Below are 26,818 nucleotides of genomic sequence, written 5' to 3'. Positions count from 1 at the left end.
AAAGAAGCCAAAATTATTATTTGTAATTTATCTTAAACCATATTTTCCATCATGAATTTACCTTAACTTCATAATACAAAATGGTTAATTTAGAATCAAACCAACATTTCTCAGTCAAAAATGAAAGGGGGGGATAGAAGTTCAAGAACTATTTAGAAAGTTAAAATAAATATATATATATATATATATATATATATATATATATTAAAAAATAAATAAATAAATAAATAATTCAACCTACTGTGTGCGGGTTAGAAAGCTCACGTATCATTAAAACACGAGTGTACACCCTTATCTACTAGGCAACCTGTGCGGGTAAGAAAGCTGTATTTAATCAAGTTAAATTTAGACGAAAAACCAAATTTGAGAAATCTTAAATCAAAACAAGAAATTTGATTCCATAAGTCATTGACTTTGATAACTCTACAATTACAAACCTAGAGAAGAAGCTACACCAAATCTTGAAAAATCATGAAAAATATTCAGCCAGAGCTCAATTAGCCACAGTAAAAGCTCTAAAAAATAGTGATAAAAATTTAAGTGACCAGGTAAAATTAAAACAAAAACTACATAAATAAAAAAATATAGTCGAAACTTTAAAAATTGATCCAAATCAACTCATTAGCCAAAACTATTTTTCCCATTCAAAGTAAAATTAAACTATTAATTCAAAAGATTATGAATAATTTCTAAGAACAATTAGATAACAGGTTACAACCTTAGAATAATCAATCTACGAAAGGTTGTAGAGATTAGAGAAAACTCTTGAAATTTCTCAATTAGTCATAAACCAGAATAATTGGTTAATAGCAGCAATAATAGAAATAGTGAATCCTTACATAAGATTGAACAACAAATGGGCAATCTTAATAAAAATATATAGGAGTTAAAAATAAAAATAAAAAATTTGTAAAGTCTTTTTAAAAAGAAAAAGAGAATTCCCGAGGAACCCCATCTAGGAAAAAGGACAAAAACAAATAAAAGAATATTGGCTAACACAGGAAGCTTTAGGAAACCTAACTCCCACTATAACAATCAAGCCAATAAAAATAATAAAAACTTTTAACCAAGGTCGAAAATCAGTATCCAAAAGAAATGACATAGGAAATATGAAGGAAATAGAACTTCAAAACCTTAAGAGAAGAATAAATTTTAGAAAAACTAGAAGAAGAATTTGAAACTACTTGACATGTAGAAAAAATAGAGTACTTAATTTATAAAATCATGAAACCAAGAAAATGTTTGAGTTACCTTCACCCCTAATAAAGGAACCAGTGAAGTCACTCAACATTCAAACTAAACTATAGAAAACAGTCAAGTAAAACCAACATTCATAAACAATAAAATTAATGTTTGAAAATCTTGTGTTAATATTGGGAGTTGCTATTGGCGCTGCAAAATTGTAAACAAGCACTCCACCTAAATTTATTCAGAAATAAAATGTAAAAAAATAACTTTGAATTACCCCCCAATATGTCTTCATATTGTTCTCTCTCCTCTATGATCGACAGCTCTCTCAACTCACTCTCTTGTCCATCTCTTATTTGTTTCTTTTCTCTCTCTCTACATGTAACTTCCTATCAAAGACTATGTCCACTGGCCACCTAACGACTAACTCATTCCCAATCGGTTCACTGTACCATTTACAAATATTGTTTGCTTTGGGTAAAACTGTGAACGAGGGTATTTATAAAGGATCAATAGAATGTATGAATCATCCTCGCAGATCTCTCTCCCACCCTTTAACAAGCGATAATTACATTAACCTCTCCCTCTATATGGGGAAAAATACACAAACTCCTCCTAAGTTTTAAAAAATCTCAAACATTGTGTTTTACACTGCAGCCCTAAGATCTCCCTTCTTGATCACACTGGTTGGAGGAATCTCACAACATGTTTGGCAATATCTTATTCTCTTTTCCTTGGTCACTCTGATATGAGTGTGCCCAACTAGAACACAACTGATCCTCCCATTGAGCAATTTGTCACTTGAGGGACCGTGTAACCCACAACAGTTATCATTCCTCTTGGGACTTGCCCAGTAATGGCAGTGACAGGGACGCTATGCTTGTCGTTTTCCAAAAATCCAAACAAACGTATAGATACCCCATCTGGACTAATGTCCATTGGTGTTATTATGCATATAAAAGCCACTCCACAAAACAAAGATTGTGTGAGATTTGCCAGATTTCCTTTCCAATGAAGAGTAGTTTATCCAAGTCAACAAGTTGCATCATTATCATTGTTCAGTCTAATCTGATATCCATTCTATAATATTTCTAAACTACCAGGGATAGTCAAAATAACTCATCTATGTCACTTATCAAAAATAATAATAATAATAATAACTCATCTATGTATAAAAACTAAGTCAGACAAATTATCTTAATCTAATTCTTTGACATGCTTCTTGTAAAGAGTATATCGACCTCAAGATTTGACTCAAGCGAATCAGAATCAAACATCTAGTAGTGATAAGTTCCTGCAACTTGGACAAGTCTATACTCAACTTCCTAACTCGAGAGGATACAGCAAAACCCTGGTCAAGAATTCCGGGCATGAAGCCTGGGATGGTGGGTGTTGCCTAGGGGAACTTTTAGATCAAAGTATTTAGAGCCAACCAGAAATTAATAGCAACATGATGCTTATCAACCTCAAGGCAGTTAAAAAAATTGGCCAACTAATTTAACAGAATGATTAAGAGTATTTTACATCAGCGAATATGAAACAGGAACATAGATTGAAGAAGCCACCAAAATTTAGTTTCAAATATTAAAATTTATCACTAAAGGATGTTAGCACTAAGCTTTCCTTTAAAATTGCGATTGGGCAGACTTGCCATCCTGTTAAAACTTTAACCCTCCACATAATCTGCAATTTTATACAGAAGATCAACTCAGCCACAGTTTTAAACTTTTTAATCCAAAATGTGGAAACAGTTGACACAAAACATAAGCCAGTAAATTTATGGTCGAATAAACATCAGCAATGAAGAATTCCACGCCTATTAAGAAAAAACGTCTTTTCTTCTCCATCATTTTATAGCTTACTGAAATAAAATGCCAATTGCTGCACCATTAACAATAATAGGCTTGTTCAATGAATTCCCAGTGTTCTTCACTATGATGATTTGATGATAAAACGAGTCTAAATACAATAAACAATAAACTTCTACACCATCCTAAAACCTCATATTAAAATTTTGATTTTTGGATGTGTGACAAAATTATAGCTATACCACACAATTAATCAAATAATACAATCACAGCTATAGTTGATGTCTGATTGATTTTTAACAGTACAATATACTAATTGAACAAACCAGCAATCTCTCGTAATATTTGTCTAAAATTATCATACGGTTACTAATTAACGTCAATTTAATGCTTTTTATTAAAGTGCCAAGTAGTAGCATAGACAGAGACACAATATAACACAAACAAGCCAACAGGGAAAATCTTAATTTTCATCATGAGGACATGACAATAAAATCAATATTTTTATACATGAATATTATATTACATACAATAACAATTTTTCATTAAACATTATATTATATAAAACAAAAAGTTTTCCTTTTAAGAATCCAATATTCTATAACAATAACGTGAATTCTGCAATTTAGAAATCTTATAGTCACAATCTATCTTTATCGCATAGAGAAAAATGTACGCATGTGTAGATATGTATATTTATAAACATGATTTGATGACAATGGATCATATTCTCGATAAAAAAGAAGTGTACCCTTCAATTTAAAAAATTGCCAAAAGAATTGTGACATGTAGCAAGGTTTAGAAAAAAATGCAGGTGATCTGCAGATAGCTTCAACACAATTATAAACCCATCCTGACCTATCTGATAGAATAATATTTCTATTCTCTAATCCCATTCTTTTTTTCTTTTCTTTTTTTAATAATTTCCAAATTACTGCCATCTATCAGATGTATACCGAAGTTTTGCGTTGGTCATTTGATACTGATACATAGACTAACACTTGGTGCAAAATCTCACGCAATCCCACTGTTTGACAAGTGCTACCACATAAATCTAATGGACTTTAAGGACCCACTTCATCAGAGAGAAACTCTTAGAGATCCCTTTTTCTTAAAAACCAAAAGAACTCTTGCTCTACATGATGGAGACATAATGTCGCCTCCTCTCCTTTAAGGGCACAAAGTAAATGCAAACCAGAATCAGGAAAAGGTATGAATGCAAAAGAATTTCCTTCCCCTCCTATTTTAGAATTTTTTCCTATTAGAGTTTAGTAGCACTTTTTATTTTTTTGGTTAGGTAAACACTCAACACACACACATTTGCCCACTATGGGACTTGAACCCCTCACCTCTCCTTAGGAGCACTTACTATCCTCAAAAAGCTTATATTTGGGATTTAGTTGTGGAAATAGTTTATTATAGTGTAGGATTCTTAAGTATTTTCAATGGCATTCATACATTTATTTTTTAATATTATAGATTTGTTGAGCAATCTACATTCTACAAGTTGCAAGAAATCTATCGAAAGTCTTTTGCACCTAAAAGACAATGCACGAAAAATAACTCAAGAAGTAGATTTTCCTTTCTTCAAAGTTTGTGACGGAAGAAGACTCTTTGTCACACACAGCTGTCCATGGAATATCCACTCTATACATATGAACAGCGTCTTGAATCCAATGAATTCTTAACAAAAATTAAGAATCCCCCCCTCCCCCCCCCCAAATTATTATGGGCGCAGAACAACTTGAACTTGACTGGACATTAAACACCTATAGCCCAACAAGCAGTCCTCCTCTAGATGAGTATGAACTCCATAATCTCATCAATGCAATGGAAGGATAACATCAACTTCTTACCGATCGACTGCACAGCAATCCAGCACACGACAAGAAGAAATATTATTATCTACTATTCATCAACAGTGAAAGCAGATTCCATCCTATCCGGACACTATTCATGAACCGTACTTTTACTATTCACCAAATAGTAAAAGTGACTTTTATTATTTTCCATTTTCTATATAAACCGATGCATCATTTAATATCAGATATTTGAAGTTTTAGTTTTTCTCTCCCTCTTGTAAACATTCTCAATTTGTTTATTTTCCGCTTCAACTCGTATCAGAGCTTGGACTACGAGCTTGGATTACTATTGTAAGTTTGTTTTTCATTTATTTTACAGTTTCTATTACATTATCTCTTATTGTGCATGTTTACTGTTATAAATCTCATACGTTTGATTCCTATTTTAAAGCCCATACTTTCCTTTCTTTGCCATAGTCTGTGTGACGTTTAGGCTTTCAAAAGGAAATCTTGGTTTTTTATGCACCTAAGCAGAATCAAAAGGTCTTAAGAACCATTAACTGTTTCTCATGGCACAACAAAAGACTTCTGTAAGTTGTATATGCAATTTAGTTGGGAAAAACCCAAATCTATGTACTCATATTCCACATTTTGAAACTTCAGATATCTAATGTTAAACAATGCATCGGTTTATATAGAAAAGGAAAAATAATAAAAGTCACTTTTACTATTTGATGAATAGTAAAAGTACTGTTCATGAATAGTGTCCAGATAGGATGGAATCGGCTTTCACTGTTCATGAATAGTGTCTTGTCTCTACTTTTCACTATTGATGAATAGTAGATAATGACATATCTTCTTATAGCTCACACAATTGGATTTATTTCCTAATTATATATAAGGGTGTACCACAACCTAATCAATATAATATGACCAGCAAAACAATTAATCATAACAACGACAATCCTAATGTGTATAATAAAAAATAACCCACTTTGATACTCCTGCCCTTTTTTTTTTTTCCCTTTTCTTTCTACTGAGCATCTAATGCTGATATGAACAGGATGTAGTGTTCTTCTAAAACAGAACTGTTGTATCTAAATTTGTGTTCCTTCAAGTTCTTATTTTAATAGAATTTGAAATTTTATTTTATCTAAGAAGAGATTTATAAAGTAGTCAATATTATAAAAAGAAAGAGAAACGACACCAGAAGTTACAAAGTTCAGCGTTTCATGACTATTAACATTTGAAAATACAATTACAACCTCATCACAGATAGGTGATTCAAAGCGATCAAATAGAAAACTGTTCATACAAACATAACCACGCAATATCTAGATTATAGATATTATTAGGAAGGATGGGAAACCAAAAGGTTTTGAAATTTGATTCAAAGACTATGTTTTGATGCTATTAGTTCTAAGATTGCAATTACAAATCGAAGGAAATCCGTGGTGATCTATTGGAAGATAATACAAAATAACCCTAAGCTTGTTATGAACTAGATCAAACACCTTTAATTACACCTGTAGTAAATTACAAGATCTGATCCCAAAAAAAATGTTCCAATAAGTATGCCATTTTAACTAAAACTAGTAAAGAAATTCAAAACCCAATAACAACAGAACAGATTCAATTAGCGTACCTAAGCAGAACCAACGATGATATTGTTGATGGGGATGAAAACCAGCTTCACGAAAAATCCAACAAATCCCATCACCACAAAACCTATTGCGGTTTGGATCGCAACCTTCGTGAATTCTACACCACATCAATTCAAATCACAAATTAGCAAAGCTAAAATTTTGATATTCCTTTTTCATTTTTCTTTTTCGTGGCTTTCAACTAAGCTCAACCCATAGATTGGCTTCCCCCAAATCCGCAAAACCCTAGAGGCGCTTGGGGCTTCCATTCTTTGTGGATTGTAGAGTATATACCGCAAATCCAATAACTAGCTGATGGTGAATTTTGAAACTTCGATTCGGGAGATTCAATTTATATATAAATCGACATGTATACATAAAGGTGTGTGTATATGTGTCTATTACCTTTACGATCAGGCTTGTGGCATTTCTTGACGAGTCGTTGGCTGTTCTTAGCAAAATCCCTCAGTGGATCGACGACTGAATCTAGGGCATCCATTTCTCTGCTCTGCTGCGACAATATCACTCGAACAATGCACGGATATATATACGTAGTGTATATATATATATTAATATCGATATGTGAGAGAGAAGACGCGTTGAGGTAAAAAATTCAGCATTGCCGTACCAAAAAATAAATACTAGTCAAAACTGGATGACGGATTTTCATATGACAAAAGTACCCTTGATGAAGAGAAGAGACTCCCCCTTGGGTTGGTTTTGATTCAGAAGGAAGCGGGTTCACTCTTCTTCATTAATGGATTTGGGTAAGTAGGGTACCTTTATTCTTCTTAATTAATTTTGGGCCGAGTGGTTTTAACTAGGTGGGCCCAGGGTTTTAACTTGGCCCTTCACTTTTTCTGGGCCCTAATGGTCTCAGCTAGGTGCCTTTATTTCACTTCATTCTTCTTGGGCCTAGTGATTTTAACTAGGCCCCACCGTATTCATAGAGGTAGGGCCTCCCGGCAACCTCCAACTTCTACAAATACGTTGCCAACTCATTCAGTTTATTTTTCAAAACCAAAGAGATGGGCATAAAATATACGTAGTATTTTGAAAAATATTTTGTGTTTTGCTTGGTTGTTATAAAATATTTATAAACAAAAAAATTTATTAAAACCTAACAAAAAAAAATAATTCATCCAATAGAGTCAAGCTTCAATCTCAATTTAAACTTTTGCCAAACACTGAAAATTAAAAATAAAATAAAATATTTTACTGAAAAAAGAATATATTGTCCGATCAAAATATTTTACGTCGGAGCCTTAATGCCTGCGAAGTTTTTTTCAACTAGGGTACAAGTTAGAAATAGTGATGCAATTTCAGTTTTTATTTATGAACAATGCGACCAAAATTAGCGCAAGAACAGTATATGACTCTTATGATGATATATATATATATATTTGTTTGATAAGTAGTGACTCTTATGATGATATATATATATATATTTGTTTGATAAGTAGTAAAATGATGAATATTATTCATTTAGTTGGATTCGAGAGAAAACAAACAGAAAGAAAATTATTAAAAATGACGGGACACACTTACATCAAATATGCAAATATTCCAGGTAACCTATTACACCTAGTAGTGAATTTGGACATCTCCCGGAGTGAATTGTAAATTCAGACGTCTTTAGTTTGATTCTTGCCCAAATCCCCCTTACATGACCAACACTCTCTATTTTAGCTATCAGAAATAGGGGTGTGGTAAGTTCAGGGCAGTATGACCTATTATAACGGGTGGACGTTTGTCCATTTACCCAAAAATTCGAACTGTTGGGTAATGCTACATACCCACTCATTTATACCCATGTCACTTTCCATCCGGATCCGATGTGGAACAAGTCTCCCCTTGTAAAATTCTCCCCCACCCGACCTCGCATCGCAATGCACTCGTTGTTGTCGAGCCACCCTGCCTATCAGGGGTGGCTCACCTGGACGCCTTCCGAGCCAGGCGCTTGGTGTGCCACAGAATCAAGGATTGGGTCTGACTCTGATACCAACTGTAATGGATGGACGCTTGCCCATTTACCCAAAAGGTCAAACTGTTAGGTAATACTACATACCCACTCATTTTTACCCATGTCACTTTCTATCCGGATCCAACGTGGGACAAGTCTCTCTTGTAACAGCTATCCTATGGGGCTAGGGGAAGTATTGGTCACCTATTTCTTGTGTACTCGTAGCTATGACATTGAAGGAAGTGCTTGGTCTATCCTATGGGCTTTTACTCACAGAATGTCACCCATACAACATATTATAATAAAAAAGGCCAAGTAGAAAAGACGATAAATCTAAACTAATGTATATGGGGTGAAAAATTACACACACGAAAAATATATAGAAGCTCTAAAACTTAGATTTCCAAAAACAAATAAATTTTAATAACATTTTTATCCACTAAACCACTCAATCACTAAACAGGTCTAATTTTGGTTCCAAACTGAATCGTCCTAAATAATAACAAAATAAAGGGAATCGATTTTACGGTATAGACACTTATGACCTCCCCCGACCACTCTTCCAAGGGTTTCAAGATGGTCTGTTATTCGTTCTGAATGGTAGCCTACCACCCGTTCATATGCAATTGCAAACTTACACAGCAGAAACTGAGCAACAATGAATTCAGCAAAGAAAGGATGGATGCTGTAAATGTAGCCAAAAATCATAAGAACTGCAAAATTGCAGAGAAGACTCGGTTCATCTTTAAAATTATTTAGGCTCTTCTAGTCACAAAAAATACCCTAGTCCAATGCTTTGTTACACAAGGGGATTTTCAGTTCAGACTAACAGTGCACAAAAGTAACAATTAAAAATAACAAATACAACAGAGGAGACCATCGCAAGCCTGCTGCTGCCCAAGCTCACTACTACTGAAGGGCACATAATAATTTAAGCCATTCCTCCACTTGTGGCAGTTCGGATTATCTGAAACAAAGCTGGCACAGCAGAAAAGAAGAAATTGAAATCAGGAAGGAAAAAAAAAACAACAACAGAGGGCCAGAGGCATAGACAAGATAAGAGCAAAACTACATCAAACAAAATAGATGGTTTCGTTTTGGTTTTTATTTTAGCAAAAACATTGAGCATCTTCGGCTACTAAAAAGCACCCATGTGAGGGGACCATACACTCCCCTTTGTCCTATAGTCAATGTAGTAGTCCTTTGCACCCGTTTTTACAACTACCCAACCAAACAGCCAATCCAATGCTAGATTAACATTCTAATCATTCTCGGTAGAGAATAGAACAAGGGCTGTGAACACCGTTTTTTTTTAATATAATATCATATTTTACATCAGCAGAACAAACTCAAATGTAAAATATCTGCCAAGAATCAACATAACTCCTTTAGAAGTTGACATAAACTACTCGCACATCAAAGAACAATTCAAAGAATCCAACCTCCTTCCCAACCCAACCGGGAAGGGGCAGGGGGGAGGGGTGGAAAAAAGAAAAAAAGGCATAAAGAGAGACTTCTAGCTATTCATTAACGGATCTTTTGTTGAAATCGAATTAAACAACGGCTTAGCGAGGAATATGGTTGTGTGCATGAATGTGTTCCAATTCTTGGTCAGAGGGAAAGCAGCACAAAATAATCTCTTCCTCCTTATCCAACAGATAACAGATGTACCTCCATTTATGCTTTAAAGAAGCACAAGTTTGTTTTATGTGTATTATTAACTTTAGGAAATCAAAATACAGATGATAAGAAAATAAAGGTAATGCAATTTGCTCCGTAAAAGTTCCAATTGAATAATATTAGCACCATTAACCCAAGAAATGAACTCACATGATCCAATGACAACAAACATGAAGAACCCAAGCACAAGAGGCCCAACTGGGTAAGAATTTCCTTTCTTTGTTGTCGTCTCAGGCACTGCACCCCTCTTCTTGATGTTCTTCTCAAACCTCTCCACCTTCCGATCTGCAAGACGCCTTGAGGTTGTCTGTAGATGCAACAAAAAATAAAAAATTCCATACTATCTGTTGAAGAAAAAGGACTAGCAAATTTAAATAAAAATTACTAAACTACCCAGAAGGCATCTCAACATAATTTACCAAAGAACTCTATATACAGCTCTAAACTCAACAATGTCGGTGACACCTTTTAATCCCTTTGTGCATCTGCATGTGCATGTGCATGTGCATGTGCATGTGTGTGCGCGTGAATAGTGATGATTCTCTAGACCATATGATTTGTAATGCGTAAGCATGCTCAGCTGATATGGTTCGGCCATGTGCCATCATTGAAGGTGCAACAAGATCAAGACATAGAAAGGTATTTTTGTAATTTCAGAAAAGATATTATGACCATTCAATAAAAACAAGAATACCGTTTACAACCATCTAATTTAAAAGCTTAAGTTCTTAGAGAGGGGGTAACTTAAGTATTTAAATCCTTCAACACACCCCCTCACGTGTGACCTTCTTTTGGTCCAACATGTGTTTCAATTTTAAATCAGGATGACGGTGAGATTTGAAGACGCAACCATCTACTCTAAAAGCTTAAAATGTTAGAGAGGGTGTAACTTAAATATTTAAATCCTTCAATACATATAATACAACTATACATGGTAATAGCCAGCTGATTATGAATAATTTTCAATTGTAAGAAAAAACCAAACCCACATGTACAATATGTTAACAAGATACTTATTGAAGAAGAGAAGCAAATATGACTATTAGCACAATGGGAAACCTAATCATACTAAAAGTAACCGTAATATCCTCAATTACTGTTAAATTAAAAATTCGTTCAACTAGCAATAAAATGCATTTACTTTGTACCGCATTTTAAAGAATAAATGAGTACTGTTTAATTCTTCTTCTCCTAGAGGCCATGGCAAGATTAACATTCAAGTCTCATGATTTAACAGTAACTGGTCTTGTATGAAAGCATACCGATCTCTGCTGGGCCCTTGTTAATCTAATACTGTAGGATATTAAATGGTCTAAGGTGCAGTCCCTTCAAATCTAACAGATTTACATAACATTCTATGATACAAAAATAAAATAAAAAATAAGAAACCACATTCAATTTACCATTAAAAAGTTCCATAAGAAGCCATGAAATATAGCTTTCAAATTTCTGATTTTCAGTACGAAGAAGAATTGTGCAGCTGAATCTAACAATTCAAACATTGAACATATAGCCTTTTTTTTCATTCACTAATGTTGCCTAGAAAACTAAAATCCTGATTCTGGATAAAAGTTAAATGCATTGTCGAAACTTTAATTAAATTTTTTTTTTTGGGGGGGGGGGGGGGGGGGGTGTTCAACTGGATTTTAAGGGATCTACCTAAGATTACTAAAATCCCATATTAATCCCATGATCATTCTGCACATCCTCTTTCACCACAAAAATACAAACTTTGTATATATATCATACTCATTAGGTTATCATTTTTCACATTGAATGGAAGCATGGAATTGCAATTGGAGAAAATCTATTTCATACTTTAATCTAGAAAATTTCGCTCCAATTCAAATTTCATGCTACGAAACAAAGATACACATCAAAGGCACTAAGGTGATAGAGGAAAGTCTACATCAATTCACGTATATACGATAATATTTTACCACCTATAAATAATTCAAGCGAGAGAGAGTAAAATGTAAACCGGTACAGCATATACATATATATATAACCAAGGTCCAGATCTGATCCAGTTTTATTAACAAAATTAGGTAAAATTCAATCAAATTCTAAAATGAGGATAATCTAGTTGACAGTTGAAATTTATAATTGTAATAATAATAATAATAATAATAATAATAATAATTGATTTAATTTAAAAAGGAAACGAATCATGACGATCTCTGAGAAGGTAATCAAAGGAAGGTAAAGACAGAGAGATGAGATTACCATGGTTTTGGACGAGATCTGCAGCGGAAGCCGAGAGAAATTTTGGGACTCCGAAGGGTTTCTCAGGCGCTCTCTCAACTGCTTCTGATTTATTTTTTATTTATTTTCTTTTCCTTCATCGATTAGGTGTAGAAGAACGAAACGCGTTCGGAGAGCTGAAATTGTCCGCGATACGCGTGGCATTGACTTTCTTTGTAAATTACATTTTTACCCATTCTGTTTAGGAAGCAATAAATAAAATTTTTTAATCTTCCTTTTTAAAGATAAACATGCATTTCACAAACAAATCAGACTGGTGGTGCAATAAGTCTCATGTGTTGTTAGTTTAAACAATTATTTTTCTTTTTCCTAAGATTATATAGAGAGAGAGAGAGAGACTCATAAATACAAGATTCATACAGTATTATCAACAATATGTTTGATGACTTCACTAACTCAAATTCAGCTCAAACTCTAACTTTTTATATTTGTCACAAATCCAAATTGAGTTCATATATATGAACGAGATAGACCTTTTTAAAAAAAAAAAAAAAAAAAATCAAACAATTATATATATATGAAGTAATTATTTACAACAGTGCAAAAGAGAAAAGGTTAGGAGGGACAAGGCCCAAGTTAATAATAAATAGGGAGGAGAGGGCCAACCCAAAGAGACCAAACAAAAGTAATTGTCTACAAGGCAAAGGCAAGCCCAGCCCAACAATTCTGAACAAAATGCCGTAATAGAACCGCGCTTAACTGAAAAGAGAGTGAGCACTCTGCTGCTGCAACCAGTCATCACAAATGTTCAATGGCTGCTCAACGCCTGGCTTTTCTTGCCATAGAAGATGACAGGAGTTTATCTTGAACACTTTAGATGATTTTGTCGAGGATTGAGTTTTGTGACAAATGGGATCTTCTATAATTGGTTGTTAGATGTGGCATACAGATGCAGAGATAAAAGGGCATTCGAAGAAAAGATGATCGGTTGATTCAAAAGAGGATAAGCATAGGGTTTGGGATTTGAGGTAGGAGACAGCTTTCCTTGTCTAAAGTGGGAGGATTGTTTAAAATGGCTATCCAAATAATGATTTTATGCTTTAGGATTGATAGGAATTCCAGACTTGGGTTTATTCGAAGGGAAAGTTCAGTTGCATGAAATTAGAATTTTGGAATTGGAGTTGGTAGAATTTAAGAAAAATAAATAAGAAAATTGAATCAAAATTTACTCAAATTCAACCAATTCAATTCTAAAGCTCCAATTCTATGCAGCCGAACACAACCTAAGGCTAATTTTGTTTCTTTAACAATCAAAAATGATATCAATGTCGAGAAAGGGGTTTATATGTTAGAGTGCTGGCAGAGATGGAGGTCACTGAAGGATTTCCAGATGTTATAAACACTAAATTACATGACTACAAATGCAAGGTTTAGGTTAAGTATGATTGGAAGCCTTTATTCTGTAACATGTGTAAGACCATTGTTCACAGTGATAAGCATTGCCCAAAGAATAATAAATCGAAGAAGCTGGTCGAACAATGGGTGATCAAAAAGAGCACTGGTGTAGAGAATGCCGATCACAGGGATGGCAAGGGGGCAGAAAATGTTCACGATTTGGTGGAGGTGACAACACATAAAGAGAAAGGAAGTTCTTCAAAGGATTAGGAAGGTTTTATACAAGTTACTTCTACTTCCAGATTAAAGGCTAAAGATAAAGAGGTGTTGGTTGAACAAACTCAGGTGGTGTCGAACAATGCATTCCAACTGCTTGAAGAAGTCCCTGAGAGAAAGGAATCAAGGGAACTAGAATAGAAAATTACAGAAATTATAGACAGTGTTAAAGATACTGTAAGGGTGCCAGAAGAGGTGAGCAATGACACAGGGGAGATGATTCAATCATCAGCTGTCATTTCCTTAAATGATATTTCTCCTATGGGGTCCTCCAAGAAGCAGCGGAAAAAAGCAAAGAAGAAAAAAGTTGAAGTTGATCCTAATTTGACAAGAGTTACCAGAGGTATGGTGGCAAGTGGGAGTATCCCACCACCTGTTATTTAATGATTGGGATGTGGAATGTGAGAGGACTCAACAGGCCAAGTATGCAAATGGAAGTTAGGGCCTGGTTGAGTAAGTGCTCTATTAGTCTTTGTGGTTTGGTTGAAACTAGAACAGGTAGTCATAATTTTAATATGATTGATAATCGAATTAGACGTAATTGGACATGGGCAAGTAAATATAATGCTGTGGATGGTGGGAGGATTTGGTGTGGCTGTGACTCTTTGAGGTTGGATGTACATATTCTTGAATCCAGACATCAAATGATGCTCTTTCAGGTTGAAGTTAGAGGGACAACAATGAAGTTTTTTGTTACTTTTGTTTATGCAGAGAATACTAATAATGAAAGAAAATAATTGTGGATTGATCTCATGGAATGTGCTTAGTTATTCAATGGTCCTTGGTTATTGATTAGGGACTAGAATGTTGTCAGGTATAATTCAGAGAAGAAAGAAGGAAGATGTATAAGTCCTAGGGTTCTACATGATTTCAATTATATCATTGATCAGCTTGGATTAGTGGATAGGCCTGCAGTTAATGGGATTTATACATGGTGTAATAACAGGTTTCAGCATAGAAGGATTTATGCAAGGTTGGATAGAGGGCTTATCAATGAAGATTGGACTAATACTTTTCCTAATTCTCAAGTGTTCCTTACACCTCATATGATCTCAGATCATTGAGGTTTGTTTGTCAAATTTCCAGTTCAGTTAGCCGATGGTCCTAAACCTTTTAGGTTTCTGCATTTATGGAATAAACAAACTGTTGTCACAAAGATCATTATTGATACATGGAAGGCTCATATCAGAGGCAACCCTATTCAGGGTATGATGTTTAAACTTAAGCTTGTCAAAGTGGCAGTCAGACATTGGAATAAAGATCAGTTAGGTTTCGTGTATGAGGAGGTCATTACTTGTAGAAGGAGACTGAAGGATACTTAGATGAACTTGGCTGATAATCTAATGAATGAAGAGTCTATTAATCAAGAGAAGAGTTGCAGGCAAAATCTAGAGGTTGCTATTACCAATGAATCTATCCTTTTACACCAGAAATCTAGAATCCGATGGTTAAAGGATCAGGATAGAAGCTCAAAAAAATTTCATCAAAAAAGTAAGGAACATAGAGTGGGAAATAATATCACAGTTATTCAAAATGCTGCAGGAGATTTCATTCATGATCATATCCTTGTTCAAGATCAGTTTATTCAGCATTTTCAGAGAAGGTTTTCCAATGACAGACCAGTTCAGTTAACACCAAGTATGGAGTTCATCAAAAAGCGAATCTCAGAGGAGAATGTTTTTGATCTTGAAAGGCTGATCACTAAAGAAGAGGTTAAGTACACGGTTTTCTCTATGAGTCCAGACAAGGCCCCGAGGCCTGATGGATTTACAGTGAGATGTTTTCAACAGTATTGGTCTGTAGTAGGTAATGAGTTTACTGATGCAGTGCTATTTTTCTTTGATAATCCATCATTGGGAAAGGGTGTGAATATTACATTCATCACCTTAATTCAGAAAAAGAAGGAGGCAGTAAGGGTTAAAGACTTTAAACCTATTTCTTTATGTAATGTACTAAGATTATTGCAAATAGATTAGTTGGAGTGTTGGGGAAAATTGTTGGAAAAGAACAAAATGCATTCTTGAAAAGAAGAAAGATCCAAGATAATATCATCATAACTCATGAATTGATGAGAGGGTTTTGTACTAAATATACAAAACCTACTTTGGCATGGAAAGTGGATTTACAGAAAGCATATGATTCAGTTCAGTGGAATTTTATCTTCAACTTGTTACAGTTGTATGGTTTTGAGGCCAAATGGATTACTTGGATAAAAGAATGTATTACCTATGTTTGGTTTTCCATCTTGATTAATGGTAGTCCTTATGGTCATTTCAAGTCTGGAAAAGGTTTGAAACAAGGATGCCCACTGTCTCCTCTTCTGTTTACTCTTATCACTGATTATTTTTCTAGTATGGTGGAAGCCAGTGTGAGGGAAGGGAAGATTGTGAAGTCTGAAAGTGCAAGGAAGGCAGGTGTTGATGTTACTCACCAATTTTTTGCTGATGATTTGCTATTTGTGGTTAAAGCCAACATGGGAACTGTGATTACTCTCAAGAATATTATGGAGAAATTCTCAAAATTGTCTGGACTTGTGATTAATAAAGATAAATCTGAAATTTACACGACCAGAACTGTGAGAAGAAAGATTTCTATTTCTAGATTGCTGGGTTATAAATCAAGTTCTATTCCTTTTACTTATCTTGGGCTACCTATATCTGATAAATTATTGAGAATGAAATATTGCTCCAAATTGTTAGACAAGATTAATGCCTCTACTACTAAATAGAATGGCTTGAACATTTCTTTAGCAGGTAGAGTGGAGCTGTGCAGGGCAGTTGTTACTCCTATGATTCAATACTGGACCTTAGTATATTATTCACCTGCAGCTGTTATCAATATTATTGAGAAAAGGATGAGAAATTTTGTTTAGGGTCATGTTGGTAACAGAATTAAGATGCATAGGTTGAACTAGTCTAAGTTATCTTCTCCAAAGGAAGAAGGTGGTATAGGTATCAGGAGAGTTGGTGACTTGAACAGAGCTTCAAAATGTGTATTAGCTTGGGATTTGTTGACCAAGGATAAAATCTGGGTTGCTTGGTACTTGAATGTTTATTTGAGAGATGCATCTTATTGGCAGGTGGTGCCTAGGGCTGTTTCATCTTCTATTTGGAAGAGTATTGTGGATGTGAGGGATATCATTAAAAGCAATTGGACATACATTATTGGGGATGGCAGGAATACAAAGTTTTTTATGGATCCATAGTGTAATGGAGAGCTGATATTAACCATAGAATCTTCTCTTATTTTAGTAGAAATAGAAAGCTGGATTGGAGACTTTCTTACAGCAAGTGATTGGGATGCGACTCAGTTTGATAACATTACTAATAAGCTGTATCAGTTTTTGGTGCAGTTTTAAGTTAAGGGTGGATCAGACAGAATTGAGTGGCAAGCTAAGGAGTTTTCTTTCAAGGCTGCATAGAATGCATGTAGAACTAGAAGAAATGAAGTGTTTTGGGCTGACCTTTGTTGGAATGGAGGACGGCCAAGGCGGTCAACTCATGCAGTTCTGGTTATGCAGAGTGGTATTATAACAGGTGATTACTTACAGAGAATGGGTTTTAGCATGGCTTCGAGATGCAAGTTGTGTTACAAACATATTGAATATATGGATCATCTTTTTTGCTGTTGTGACTTCACTTTATAGGTGTGGATGGAGATTGTTGCTGTCTGTCAAGGGCAGTTTCAGAAGTACCATACGATTCAAAGGATGGCTGAAGATTTCACTCAGAAATTTAGTGTGAAGAATGTCAGGAATAAGTTCTACAAGTTGTTGTTTATATCTTCCCTCTACTTTATTTGGAAGGAGATGAATGAAAGATTTCATTATGGTAAGTCTTCCAATGTAAGAGAGATTGCTAAAAGTATTATTTGGGAGATTTTAGATATTTTAGGCTTAAGTTTACATGATACAATTTTGATGTTTTCCTAGTATAAGTTAATTCAGAATTGTTTTGCTGTTGCTTTAGGTTGTTTCGGATAGGGGTATACCCCTATGAGTTTTATGTACATTATTGTTCATATTTATGAAAATTTTCCTCCATTTAGGAAAAAAAAAATGTTATCAATGTCTTAGTAATTTAGTAATTTTTTAGGGGAAAATAAATAAATAAATTGTTGCACAACGGCATAGATTAGTTAAACTTTGGATCAAAGAAAAGTCTAATTCTCAAACTTCCATTTGAAATTTAATGATTGGAATTTGGAAAAGTTACCTATTAGTCCTACTTTTTAATAGTAATAACCAATATGTCCTATAAAGTTTTGTTAGGAGAACTAAGTCCTATTTTTATTAAGTATTTTGAATTAATTCCATGAACTACTATTGTGCATATATTTAAACATCATTTATTGAGATTAACCACCATTGAACTTGGACTTGAACACCATTCATTATGCTCAATCATTGAAGACTTAGATTTGAGCTTTGATCTTGATTGTAAATTAAAAAAATAAGAATAATACTAAATAACAATATTAATAAAAAAAACTCATAGTCACTTCTGATAGAGTTATTATTGTACTCTAAACTATCATCTTCATTCATTTAAGTTGTAAGAGGGTTGGTGTAACCTTAGGTTGTAAAGTGAATGGTTTTTCACTTTGGAAAAGAGTGGGTTGTGAAGCCACTTGTAAAAGGTTTACTCTCTACCATTGAAGGAAAATTAGTCAATTTGAAAACTTTCAAGTGATCATCTTAAGGCACGGACAGAAGCGGGACTGTCGAACTATGTTACATATTGTGTTTAATCAAATCATCAAAGTTGATGCTTTCTTTCATGGAATCATGTTTACTAATATTAGCTTGCTTAATTCCCCATGTTTACTAAAGTTCAAAGTCTCCTTACTGAAATACCAAAGCTAGCATATATATTATGCAATCCCATGAATAAATAATGGATTTGAAAATCTTTAAGAGGGCACCTTGAGGCGTGGACGCAGGAAGGAGTATTGAACCACGTTACCTATTGTTTTTGATTAAATCACCAAAGCTGATAATTCCTTTTATGGAATCATGTTTACTAATATTAGCTTGCTTGATTCCCCATGAAATATTAGCATGCTTCGTTCCCATGTTTACTAAAGTTCCAAGTGTCCCCATTGATCAAACAATTAGAGGAACAAATTGTGGATTTGAAAATTCTCAAAAGAGGACATTTTAAGGCATGGACGTAGACACAAGTGTCTGAGCCATGTTACATCTTCTGTTTGTGTAACGACTCGAACCCGGGGGTCCAAATTGCTAACCAGGTCCTTACCCGAACTTGAAATCGTTTAAGGACAAACAGTCATTTCAGTAACAAAACACGATTTGTACATCATTTCAAGTATCATAGTGTCCCATAGCATCATCAAGTAAGTTGAGATTGGTCACAATAAAAGAAGGAAGCCAAACAGATGAGGACCAGAAACCGGTCGTCGTGAAGAGGTACACGTCGACTGGTTTAGCATTCCCACACAAAAACCTCACTAGAAAATACCGTTTGACATGAAATCCCTAGACGTCGACAGGTTTGCCCTACTAAGGCCTGTTTAGCCTATGCTTGCTGGTTTGAAGTCCTGACACTCCTTTAGTCCATTTGAGACCTTAAATATAGTCTAAACCTGTCCCGAAAACATGCATGATATATATATATATATATATATACACTCACACATCCATTAAATAATCATTTTGTACATCTTTAATAATTAAATTATACAAATTGACTTTACATGATCTTAAAGAATTTAAGTACATAAATAAGGTCGCCTTAGCCGTGAATATAATGTCATAATACTATGAAGACTACTAACGTCATCTAAATCCGTGAATACAAGTCATAGGCCCATTCTCCTTCAGTTCCTTGAAAATATTAAATGAGGTGTGAGTTCAACAGCTCAGTAGGAAATACCTAAAACACTGGCTTTGGACTCCCTTAAGCTAATAACCAAAGAATCTGAAAAAGTAGTCGGGATCATACATGGAGAATTATTAAAATACAATCCACGATATTCAATTCTAAAATTATCATCACATCATCAATAATAATCATGAATGCCAATATGCCATGAAATAAAACGCCTTCCCAACCACAGTCTCGGCCCAACACAACACACAATCCAAAAACTGCTAACCGACTTTACCGAGTCAAGGTTGATACTATCCCTGATTCCAAATCCAACAACCATTTGGGGCCTAGAATCAACTTTTCATATCCAAATCCGGTGCGCGCTCCCTCTAGGTCGAATTAGCCCTGGGCTTGTAAACCTAGTTTCCTTTATATAACCCTTTCTTACAACCCTTTCCAAACACATTCCTTAAAATAATTTCAACCTTGTTTTTGGCCAAACCATGCTTATGCCATGAAGTGAATTCGTACATTATTCAAGAATAACCGAACATGATTCATACTTTCTAAACTCAAATAAGCATGATTTGCATCAATGGAATCACATCATCACATTGTAGCAAATAATCTCAGAATAGCAATCTCACATGTATATCATGTTTTTAACAATATTAACATTTCAAATATACCTTCAACATGCATAACACATAGCATTTTCATCAAGAACATGTACATCACTTTAACTTCTAATCAACATCATTTAAAACAAATACGGGATGAAATCAAGTAGGGAAAACTTAAATAGAGGCAAAACGTAATGCGTTAAACACCCCTACCTCAAAATGTATCTAAAAGGGATCCCCGGCAGGAAAGTCAACGCCGGTCAACTCTACTCGACACCAGGCGAATGGAAAACTGTTCGGTGGCAATGTAGCCAACGACGAGGTGAACAAACTGTCCCAAAGGCGCAACTCCAAAATCTGGCTCGAAATGACTCAAAACCCCCTTCGAAGTCTTATATCTAAAATTTCAAAAATTAGTAAAATATTAATTGCTTCTCTAAAAATTAATTCCTTGGACTATGTGGTAGATAATGATGAGGGGAACATTTTCCATCAAGGAACCGAGCCTGGAAACCATCCCGATCAGCCGAAAAATGAAGGAGAAATTTTGAACCTTAAAAGAAAAGAAAAATGTAGGAGAGAGAGGGAAAGAGCTGTGCTTGTGTGATCAAGAATGAAGAAGAAGTAAAGGCTTTGCCCCCTCTCCCCTCTCTTTTTGGTTAATGGATGGTTATGTGGGTCCCATATGCCAAAATATCCCTTTTGTCATATTATATACTTATATATATACACCACACAATTAAATTTAAACATTTAGCCACACAAATATGTACTAAACAAATACAATGAAATGTAACAACCCCGAAAAATAATCCCGTGGATGACAAATCCGATTGCGAGTTCCGCCTGGGACCTCTCGGCCCGAAAAATTGAAAAATGTTGAAATGGATAACAATGCATTTCTATGATCCCTGAACTCGAAGAAATGCCCCAACCAACCTTTGGAACTCACCCGGCACATCCCACGGTGTCCCGACATGCAAAACGAGGCAAAAACAAAATAATCCTGAAAAATAAAAAATTCCCCAAAAAATGAAAAATAAGAAAAATGAGAAACATTACAATTTAATCAAATCATCATAGCTCATGTTATATTGTATGAAATTATGTTTACTAATATTAGCTTGCTTTATTCCCCATATTTGTTAAAGTTCAAAATCTCCCCACTGAAATACCAAAACCAGCATATCAAACAATCCCAAGAACAAATAGTGGATTTGAAAAGTCTCAAGTAGGCATATTGAGGGGTGGACATAGACAGGAGTGTCGAGCCACGTACATCTTATGTTTGATCAAATCATCATGCAGCTTGATTACCTACCTATGGAATATTACCTTGCTTGATTCTTTATAGAATTTTTTTCAGTCTAACCACTAAAATACCAAAACCAGTATATTAAGCAATCCCAATAACAAATACCCTTTGCTCTAAACTTTTTGAGAGTCATGTATAAAAATCCATTAAACAAACCAATGTCAGAATAAAAACAACAGTTAATCAAACTCAAATTCTGTCTCCAACATGCTATGTATTTTCCATCATTGACTTCATAATATAATTGTTGATGCAAGATTTTATGGCAACCCTGTAATGTTTTCATTTTTCATCATTTTTCAATTTCTGGAATTTCCTGTTTTTGGCAAGGGTGTTTTCGTCTTTTCAAGTTTTGCATACCGGACACCGTGGGGTGTACCGAGTGTGTCAGAGAGTTGGTTGGGGCATTCCATTGAGTTAAGGACTCTTGAAAATGTAATTGCTGTCATTTCAGCATTTTTTCATTTTTTGGGCCGGAAAGTCCCGTGTGGAACCCGCCACCAGCATAGTCGTGTACGGGAGTTTTGGTGGGGTTCATTTACATTTTATTCTCTTTATTTTAATGTGTTTCATATGGTTTTATTATGGTGGGTATGTGTATATAATTGTGTGTGTGGTAGAAAATTCAAAGGAAAAAGAAAAGTCAAAAGTGGGTTTTGTGGTGGGACCCACTTTTCACTTATTCATTAGTGGCCAAGAGACCACATTTGGCCTCCCATTTCTCTCTCCCCGGCTGAACTTCTCTCTCCTTCTCTTCTCTTCATTTTTCTTTTCTTTTTGTATCAAAACTTCTATCTTTGATTAATCTCCAATCATTTTGAATTTTTGGGTGTTGTTTGCGGTAAATCGAAGAGCTCAGCGAGATCTTTAAGTTGATATAAGCAATTCAGCTTTGGTGCATCCTAGGATTTTTTAAATCTAGGGTTCAAATCGGGGGTTTTAATCATTTTGGAGGTAGGGGTTTTTAATTCATAGCCTCTTGGATTTTTGTGAATTATCCTTGTATAAATTGTAGTTTAGCATGCCTAATTTGTTCAAATTCTTGCAAAATTATTTAAATGTAGTGTATGGGATGTTTTATTGTATGTGGATGTGGATTGATGTTTTGTTATTCAAGCATGCTTATATGGGTTAGAATTCATGATTTCTATGTTTGCCATGCTAAATTTTTATTAAATGAAGGCATGTTGTGTTTTATAGAAATTCTTGTAAAGTTTACTAAAGGATGTAGTTGAAGTAATTGTAAAATGATACATTATGGCATGAAACATCCATGCATTTCATTGGGAAGAAATGGTAATGATGTTTTGAATGAAATGAAATGGAGCTTTTTGGGAAAAGTTTCGAAAAGTTTTATGAAAAACCCGGTCGCCTATGGGTTACCAAAGGACCGTGGTGTTAGTGAAGACTAGAGGGGACTAGTGTAATACCCCTAATTTTAAAAGGATAGTCTCGGCATTTTAATTATTGTTCTGTGTCATTAATTGAGTGTTTGTTTAATTAATTAATTATTTAATTGGTTTGATTTAACTATTTAATTGTTTTAATTATTTAATGTGTTTGATTTAACTGTTTAATTGTTTTAATTATTTTTTTGGTTTGGTTTAACTGTTTAATTATTTTAATTATTTAATTGGGTTTGAGTTAACTATTTAATTGTTTTATTTATTTAATTAGGTTTTATTTAGGGATTTGTATTTGTCTTTTAAGTGATCACATTGGGGGTTTTAGCCAACTTTTAATTAGCTTGGGATTAGGATTAGGGTTTTCAATGAGGCCTATAAATATATGTATTAAGGTTTTGCCTAGGGTTTTAGAAATAAGCACAGCTTAACTCAGTTTTAGAGGTTTTGCAAGGTCACAACCACAGTTTGTCAAAGTTTTGCCTCACAGCCAATTTCAATAGCTTTAATTCATCCAAATATACTTGCTAGCACATAGATAGTTCATAGAATAGCTAGCCTTAAACATTTTGCACTTGAATCACAATTTATGCAGAAAAACAGGCTTATCAACTGATCTAAGAGCTCAAAATTCATTTAAGCATATTTCAGTTCAAAGTAAACTATTGAGCAAGTGTAAATTGCATAGTTGTACCTGTGACAACCCTCAGAAATGACCATAGCAACTTGGAACTCAGATTCACTACTCAATCCAGCCCTTTCTTCAGCAATTTGAATAGCAGCAGCATCTCAGCACATTGATCACACACAAGGCTTGAGTCAGTGGGTTTTTTTTAGCATAAATCATCATCACAAATCGTAGGAGAACTTTGTTCAATGAAAAGGAGCTCGAGAGTCTATTCTGCAGCTTGCTTTTAATCTTTATAAAAGGCAATTAACCCTAAAAGACACATATAGTAGCATATATATATATTTCAGTGAAAATGCTAGACTACACCTCTCTTAATTCAATGTTGTCACCTTTCAACCAATGATTACATAAGAATAATTCTAACATTCCCTTAATGAAAAGACAATGTTGCCCTTAATATCTCACCAAATAGTGACACCTCATGTATCGGTGAGAATAGTCTATACAAGTGAGGACACATTGACATTTGCCTTTGCTTAGCCACTAAGATCTGCAACACCATTGGAGGACACTATATACCTGGACCACAGCCACGTGCCACACTCCTGAAAATACTTGAAAAGTTATACAAACAAGCCTTATACATGCTGTAAATTACATTCAGCAAAATCCTGTTGTTGAAGCTGTATTAGACATAATGTAGGCTCACCACAGTAGTTCAGTGCAATGCAACTATCTAGCTATACAAGTATCCATAGAATACATCAGGGAAAATACAAAAATACCCCTAAAAGCTCTTGTGACAAGTTCCTTATATACTGATCCTGACTAAAACCATTCAATTTGGCTGAAACAAGTGTACCAGCTGTGATGAATTAAATCATGCCAATGTAAAAAGACTGTCACTGCAATGTAAATGTCAATGCTGCCCAAGTGATATATGTTAACCCACAATACAGGTAGAATATGCACTAAAGCACACAAAACCAAAGTTTTGACATTAAACAAGCAAATAGGACTTAGAGGATCTTAGGACCAACAATCTCCCCCTTTTGCCTTTAATGACAAAAGCTTTGATATGAAATAAGGCCTTAAGTATAGTGATCCAGCTAACAGAAGGAGAATAACCCAACACTTAGCAAATGATAAGAATATCATGTGATACTATCCTTATTTCAGTCCTTTCTCCCCCTTTTTGACATTAAAGGTCAAAAGGGAGCAGGACCAACAATAGTAAGGTCAAAGAGATGAGGGAACAACCCTTAGAAGATCTCAAAGGGTTGAAAATCTGTGAGGAAGAAGAGGCTTAGTCATGATGTCTGCAATTTGATCTACTGTTGGTAGATAAGTAATATCAAGAAGCCCTTTTTGAACCTTGTCTCTGAGAAAATGATACCTGATATCTATATACTTGCTTTTCCAATGCAATGTAGGATTTTTACTAATGGCAATAGCACTTTGATTGTCACAAAAGAGCTTGGGAAGCATGGAGAAGTGAAGGCCAAGATCTGTCAGAGTAGACTGCATCCAAAGTAATTGTGAACCAGCTTGAGAGGCAACAATATACTCAGCTTCTGAGGTGGAGAGAGAGACTGTGTTTTGTTTTTTGCTAAGCCAAGAAACTACATTAGAGCCAAGAATATAACAACAGCCAGAAGTACTTTTTCTGTCAGGTAATGATCTACCCCAATCAGCATCTGAAAATGCAGCTATAGTCATTGTTGGAGAAAAAAAAATGTAATGTAGACCATAAAAGATTGTGCCCTTAACATATCTGAGAATGCGTTTGGCAGCCTGGAGATGAGACATTTTAGGATTACTTTGAAATCTGGCTACCAATCCTACAAAGTACATGATATCAGGTTTGGAAGCTGTAAGATAGAGTAGACTGCCAATGATAAATCTATAAAGTGTGGATGGAACTGCTTCTGAGGTACAATCAAGTGACAGTTTAGTATTTGGACACAATGGTGTTGAAACAGCCTTGCTATCATTCATGTTGAACTTCTTGAGTAATTCTGAGGCATATTTCTGTTGTGAAATAAAAATTCCTTTGGATGTTTGAGCAATTTGAAGTCCTAAGAAATACCTGAGAGTGCCCAAGAGTGACATTTCAAACCTTATTTTCATGAGATTGGCAAACTCTGATGCTAATGAAGTGTTGGAACCACAAAACATGATGTCATCTACATAGATTTGAAGAATTAGAAACTGGTCTTGATGAATCTTGACATACAAAGTGCTGTCAACTTTGACTCTATGAAAACCTTGTTCAATTAAGAACTGATGTAAGTTTTCATACCAGGCCCTGGGAGCTTGCTTAAGACCATACAAGGCTTTGCTTAGTTTGAATACATGAGAGGGATATTCAGAATCTTCAAAACCTTCAGGCTACTTTAGATAAACTTCCTCACTTAGGTCTCCATTTAGAAAAGCAGATTTGACATCCATTTGGTACACCTTGACTAGTTTGTGACATGCAAAGGACATCAGCATTCTTATGGACTCCATTCTAGCCACAGGAGCAAAAGTTTCATCATAGTCAATTCCAGCTTGTTATGAATAGCCTTTACACACCAACCTTGCTTTATTCCTAATCACAGCTCCTTTTTCATTCATCTTATTTCTGTAAATCCATTTAGAGCCAATAACATTTTTGTTTGTAGGTCTAGGTACCAGTGTCCAAGTATCATTCTTATTAATTTGATTCAGCTCTTCTTGTATGGCTACAACCCAATCCTCAATCTTCTTAGGCTCATAGTAGGATTTAGGTTCAATAGATGACAACATTGCAAATTAGCTGTATTTTTTGTTATCTTCAACTTCCAACTCAGTTAGCTTTTTCCTATTCCTTGTTTGAACTCCAGCTTGAGATGAACCAATAATGTTTTCAGCTTGAACCTGCTTCTGCAGCACTGGGTAAGTAGTTTCTTTTGAATTCTCAGGTTTAGTCACTGAAGAGCTGACTTCATTTGAACCAATTGTATTATTGCTTTCTTCAGGCAGAATCATTTGAGGATTTTCATCAAATTTTACATGGATTGACTCAACCACT

At 34.8% G+C, this 26,818-nt stretch overlaps 3 protein-coding genes across 4 annotated transcripts; all 3 read right to left on the bottom strand.

Moving 5' to 3' along the window:
- Window positions 1-2,663: 2,663 nt before the first annotated feature.
- LOC132271774 (protein transport protein Sec61 subunit gamma-1-like) lies at window positions 2,664-7,044 on the bottom strand. 2 transcript variants are annotated; one of them, XM_059773248.1, is made up of 3 exons: window positions 6,847-7,038; window positions 6,444-6,559; window positions 2,664-2,871 (listed from the first exon to the last, which is right to left on the bottom strand). In XM_059773248.1, the coding sequence occupies exons 1-2, from the start codon at window positions 6,938-6,940 to the stop codon at window positions 6,444-6,446; spliced, it is 210 nt and encodes a 69-aa protein (XP_059629231.1). In that variant the 5' UTR covers window positions 6,941-7,038; the 3' UTR covers window positions 2,664-2,871. The 2 variants fall into 2 exon arrangements, with proteins under 2 accessions (XP_059629231.1, XP_059629232.1); XM_059773249.1 differs by lacking the exon at window positions 2,664-2,871 and adding an exon at window positions 4,275-6,343 and having other exon boundaries at window positions 6,847-7,044.
- A 2,064-nt stretch (window positions 7,045-9,108) lies between these two features.
- On the bottom strand, window positions 9,109-12,462 carry LOC132271773 (uncharacterized). Its single transcript, XM_059773246.1, has 3 exons — window positions 12,311-12,462; window positions 10,235-10,391; window positions 9,109-9,382 (listed from the first exon to the last, which is right to left on the bottom strand). Exons 1-3 carry the CDS (start codon window positions 12,311-12,313, stop codon window positions 9,336-9,338), a joined length of 207 nt encoding a protein of 68 aa, XP_059629229.1. The 5' UTR covers window positions 12,314-12,462; the 3' UTR covers window positions 9,109-9,335.
- A 12,573-nt stretch (window positions 12,463-25,035) lies between these two features.
- Window positions 25,036-26,553, bottom strand: LOC132270305 (uncharacterized mitochondrial protein AtMg00810-like). The gene is made up of 2 exons (XM_059771489.1): window positions 26,345-26,553; window positions 25,036-25,852 (listed from the first exon to the last, which is right to left on the bottom strand). The coding sequence occupies exons 1-2, from the start codon at window positions 26,551-26,553 to the stop codon at window positions 25,036-25,038; spliced, it is 1,026 nt and encodes a 341-aa protein (XP_059627472.1).
- Window positions 26,554-26,818: the final 265 nt, after the last annotated feature.

The sequence above is a fragment of the Cornus florida genome, unplaced genomic scaffold (genome assembly GCF_030987335.1).
Source record: "Cornus florida cultivar Cherokee Brave unplaced genomic scaffold, ASM3098733v1 CherokeeBrave_3.0.0_Hap2_Chr08, whole genome shotgun sequence".
NCBI classification, from domain to species: Eukaryota; Viridiplantae; Streptophyta; class Magnoliopsida; order Cornales; family Cornaceae; genus Cornus; species Cornus florida.
The sequence above is the reverse complement of the archived record's forward strand: the minus strand, read 5'-3'. Positions and strand labels throughout refer to the sequence as shown.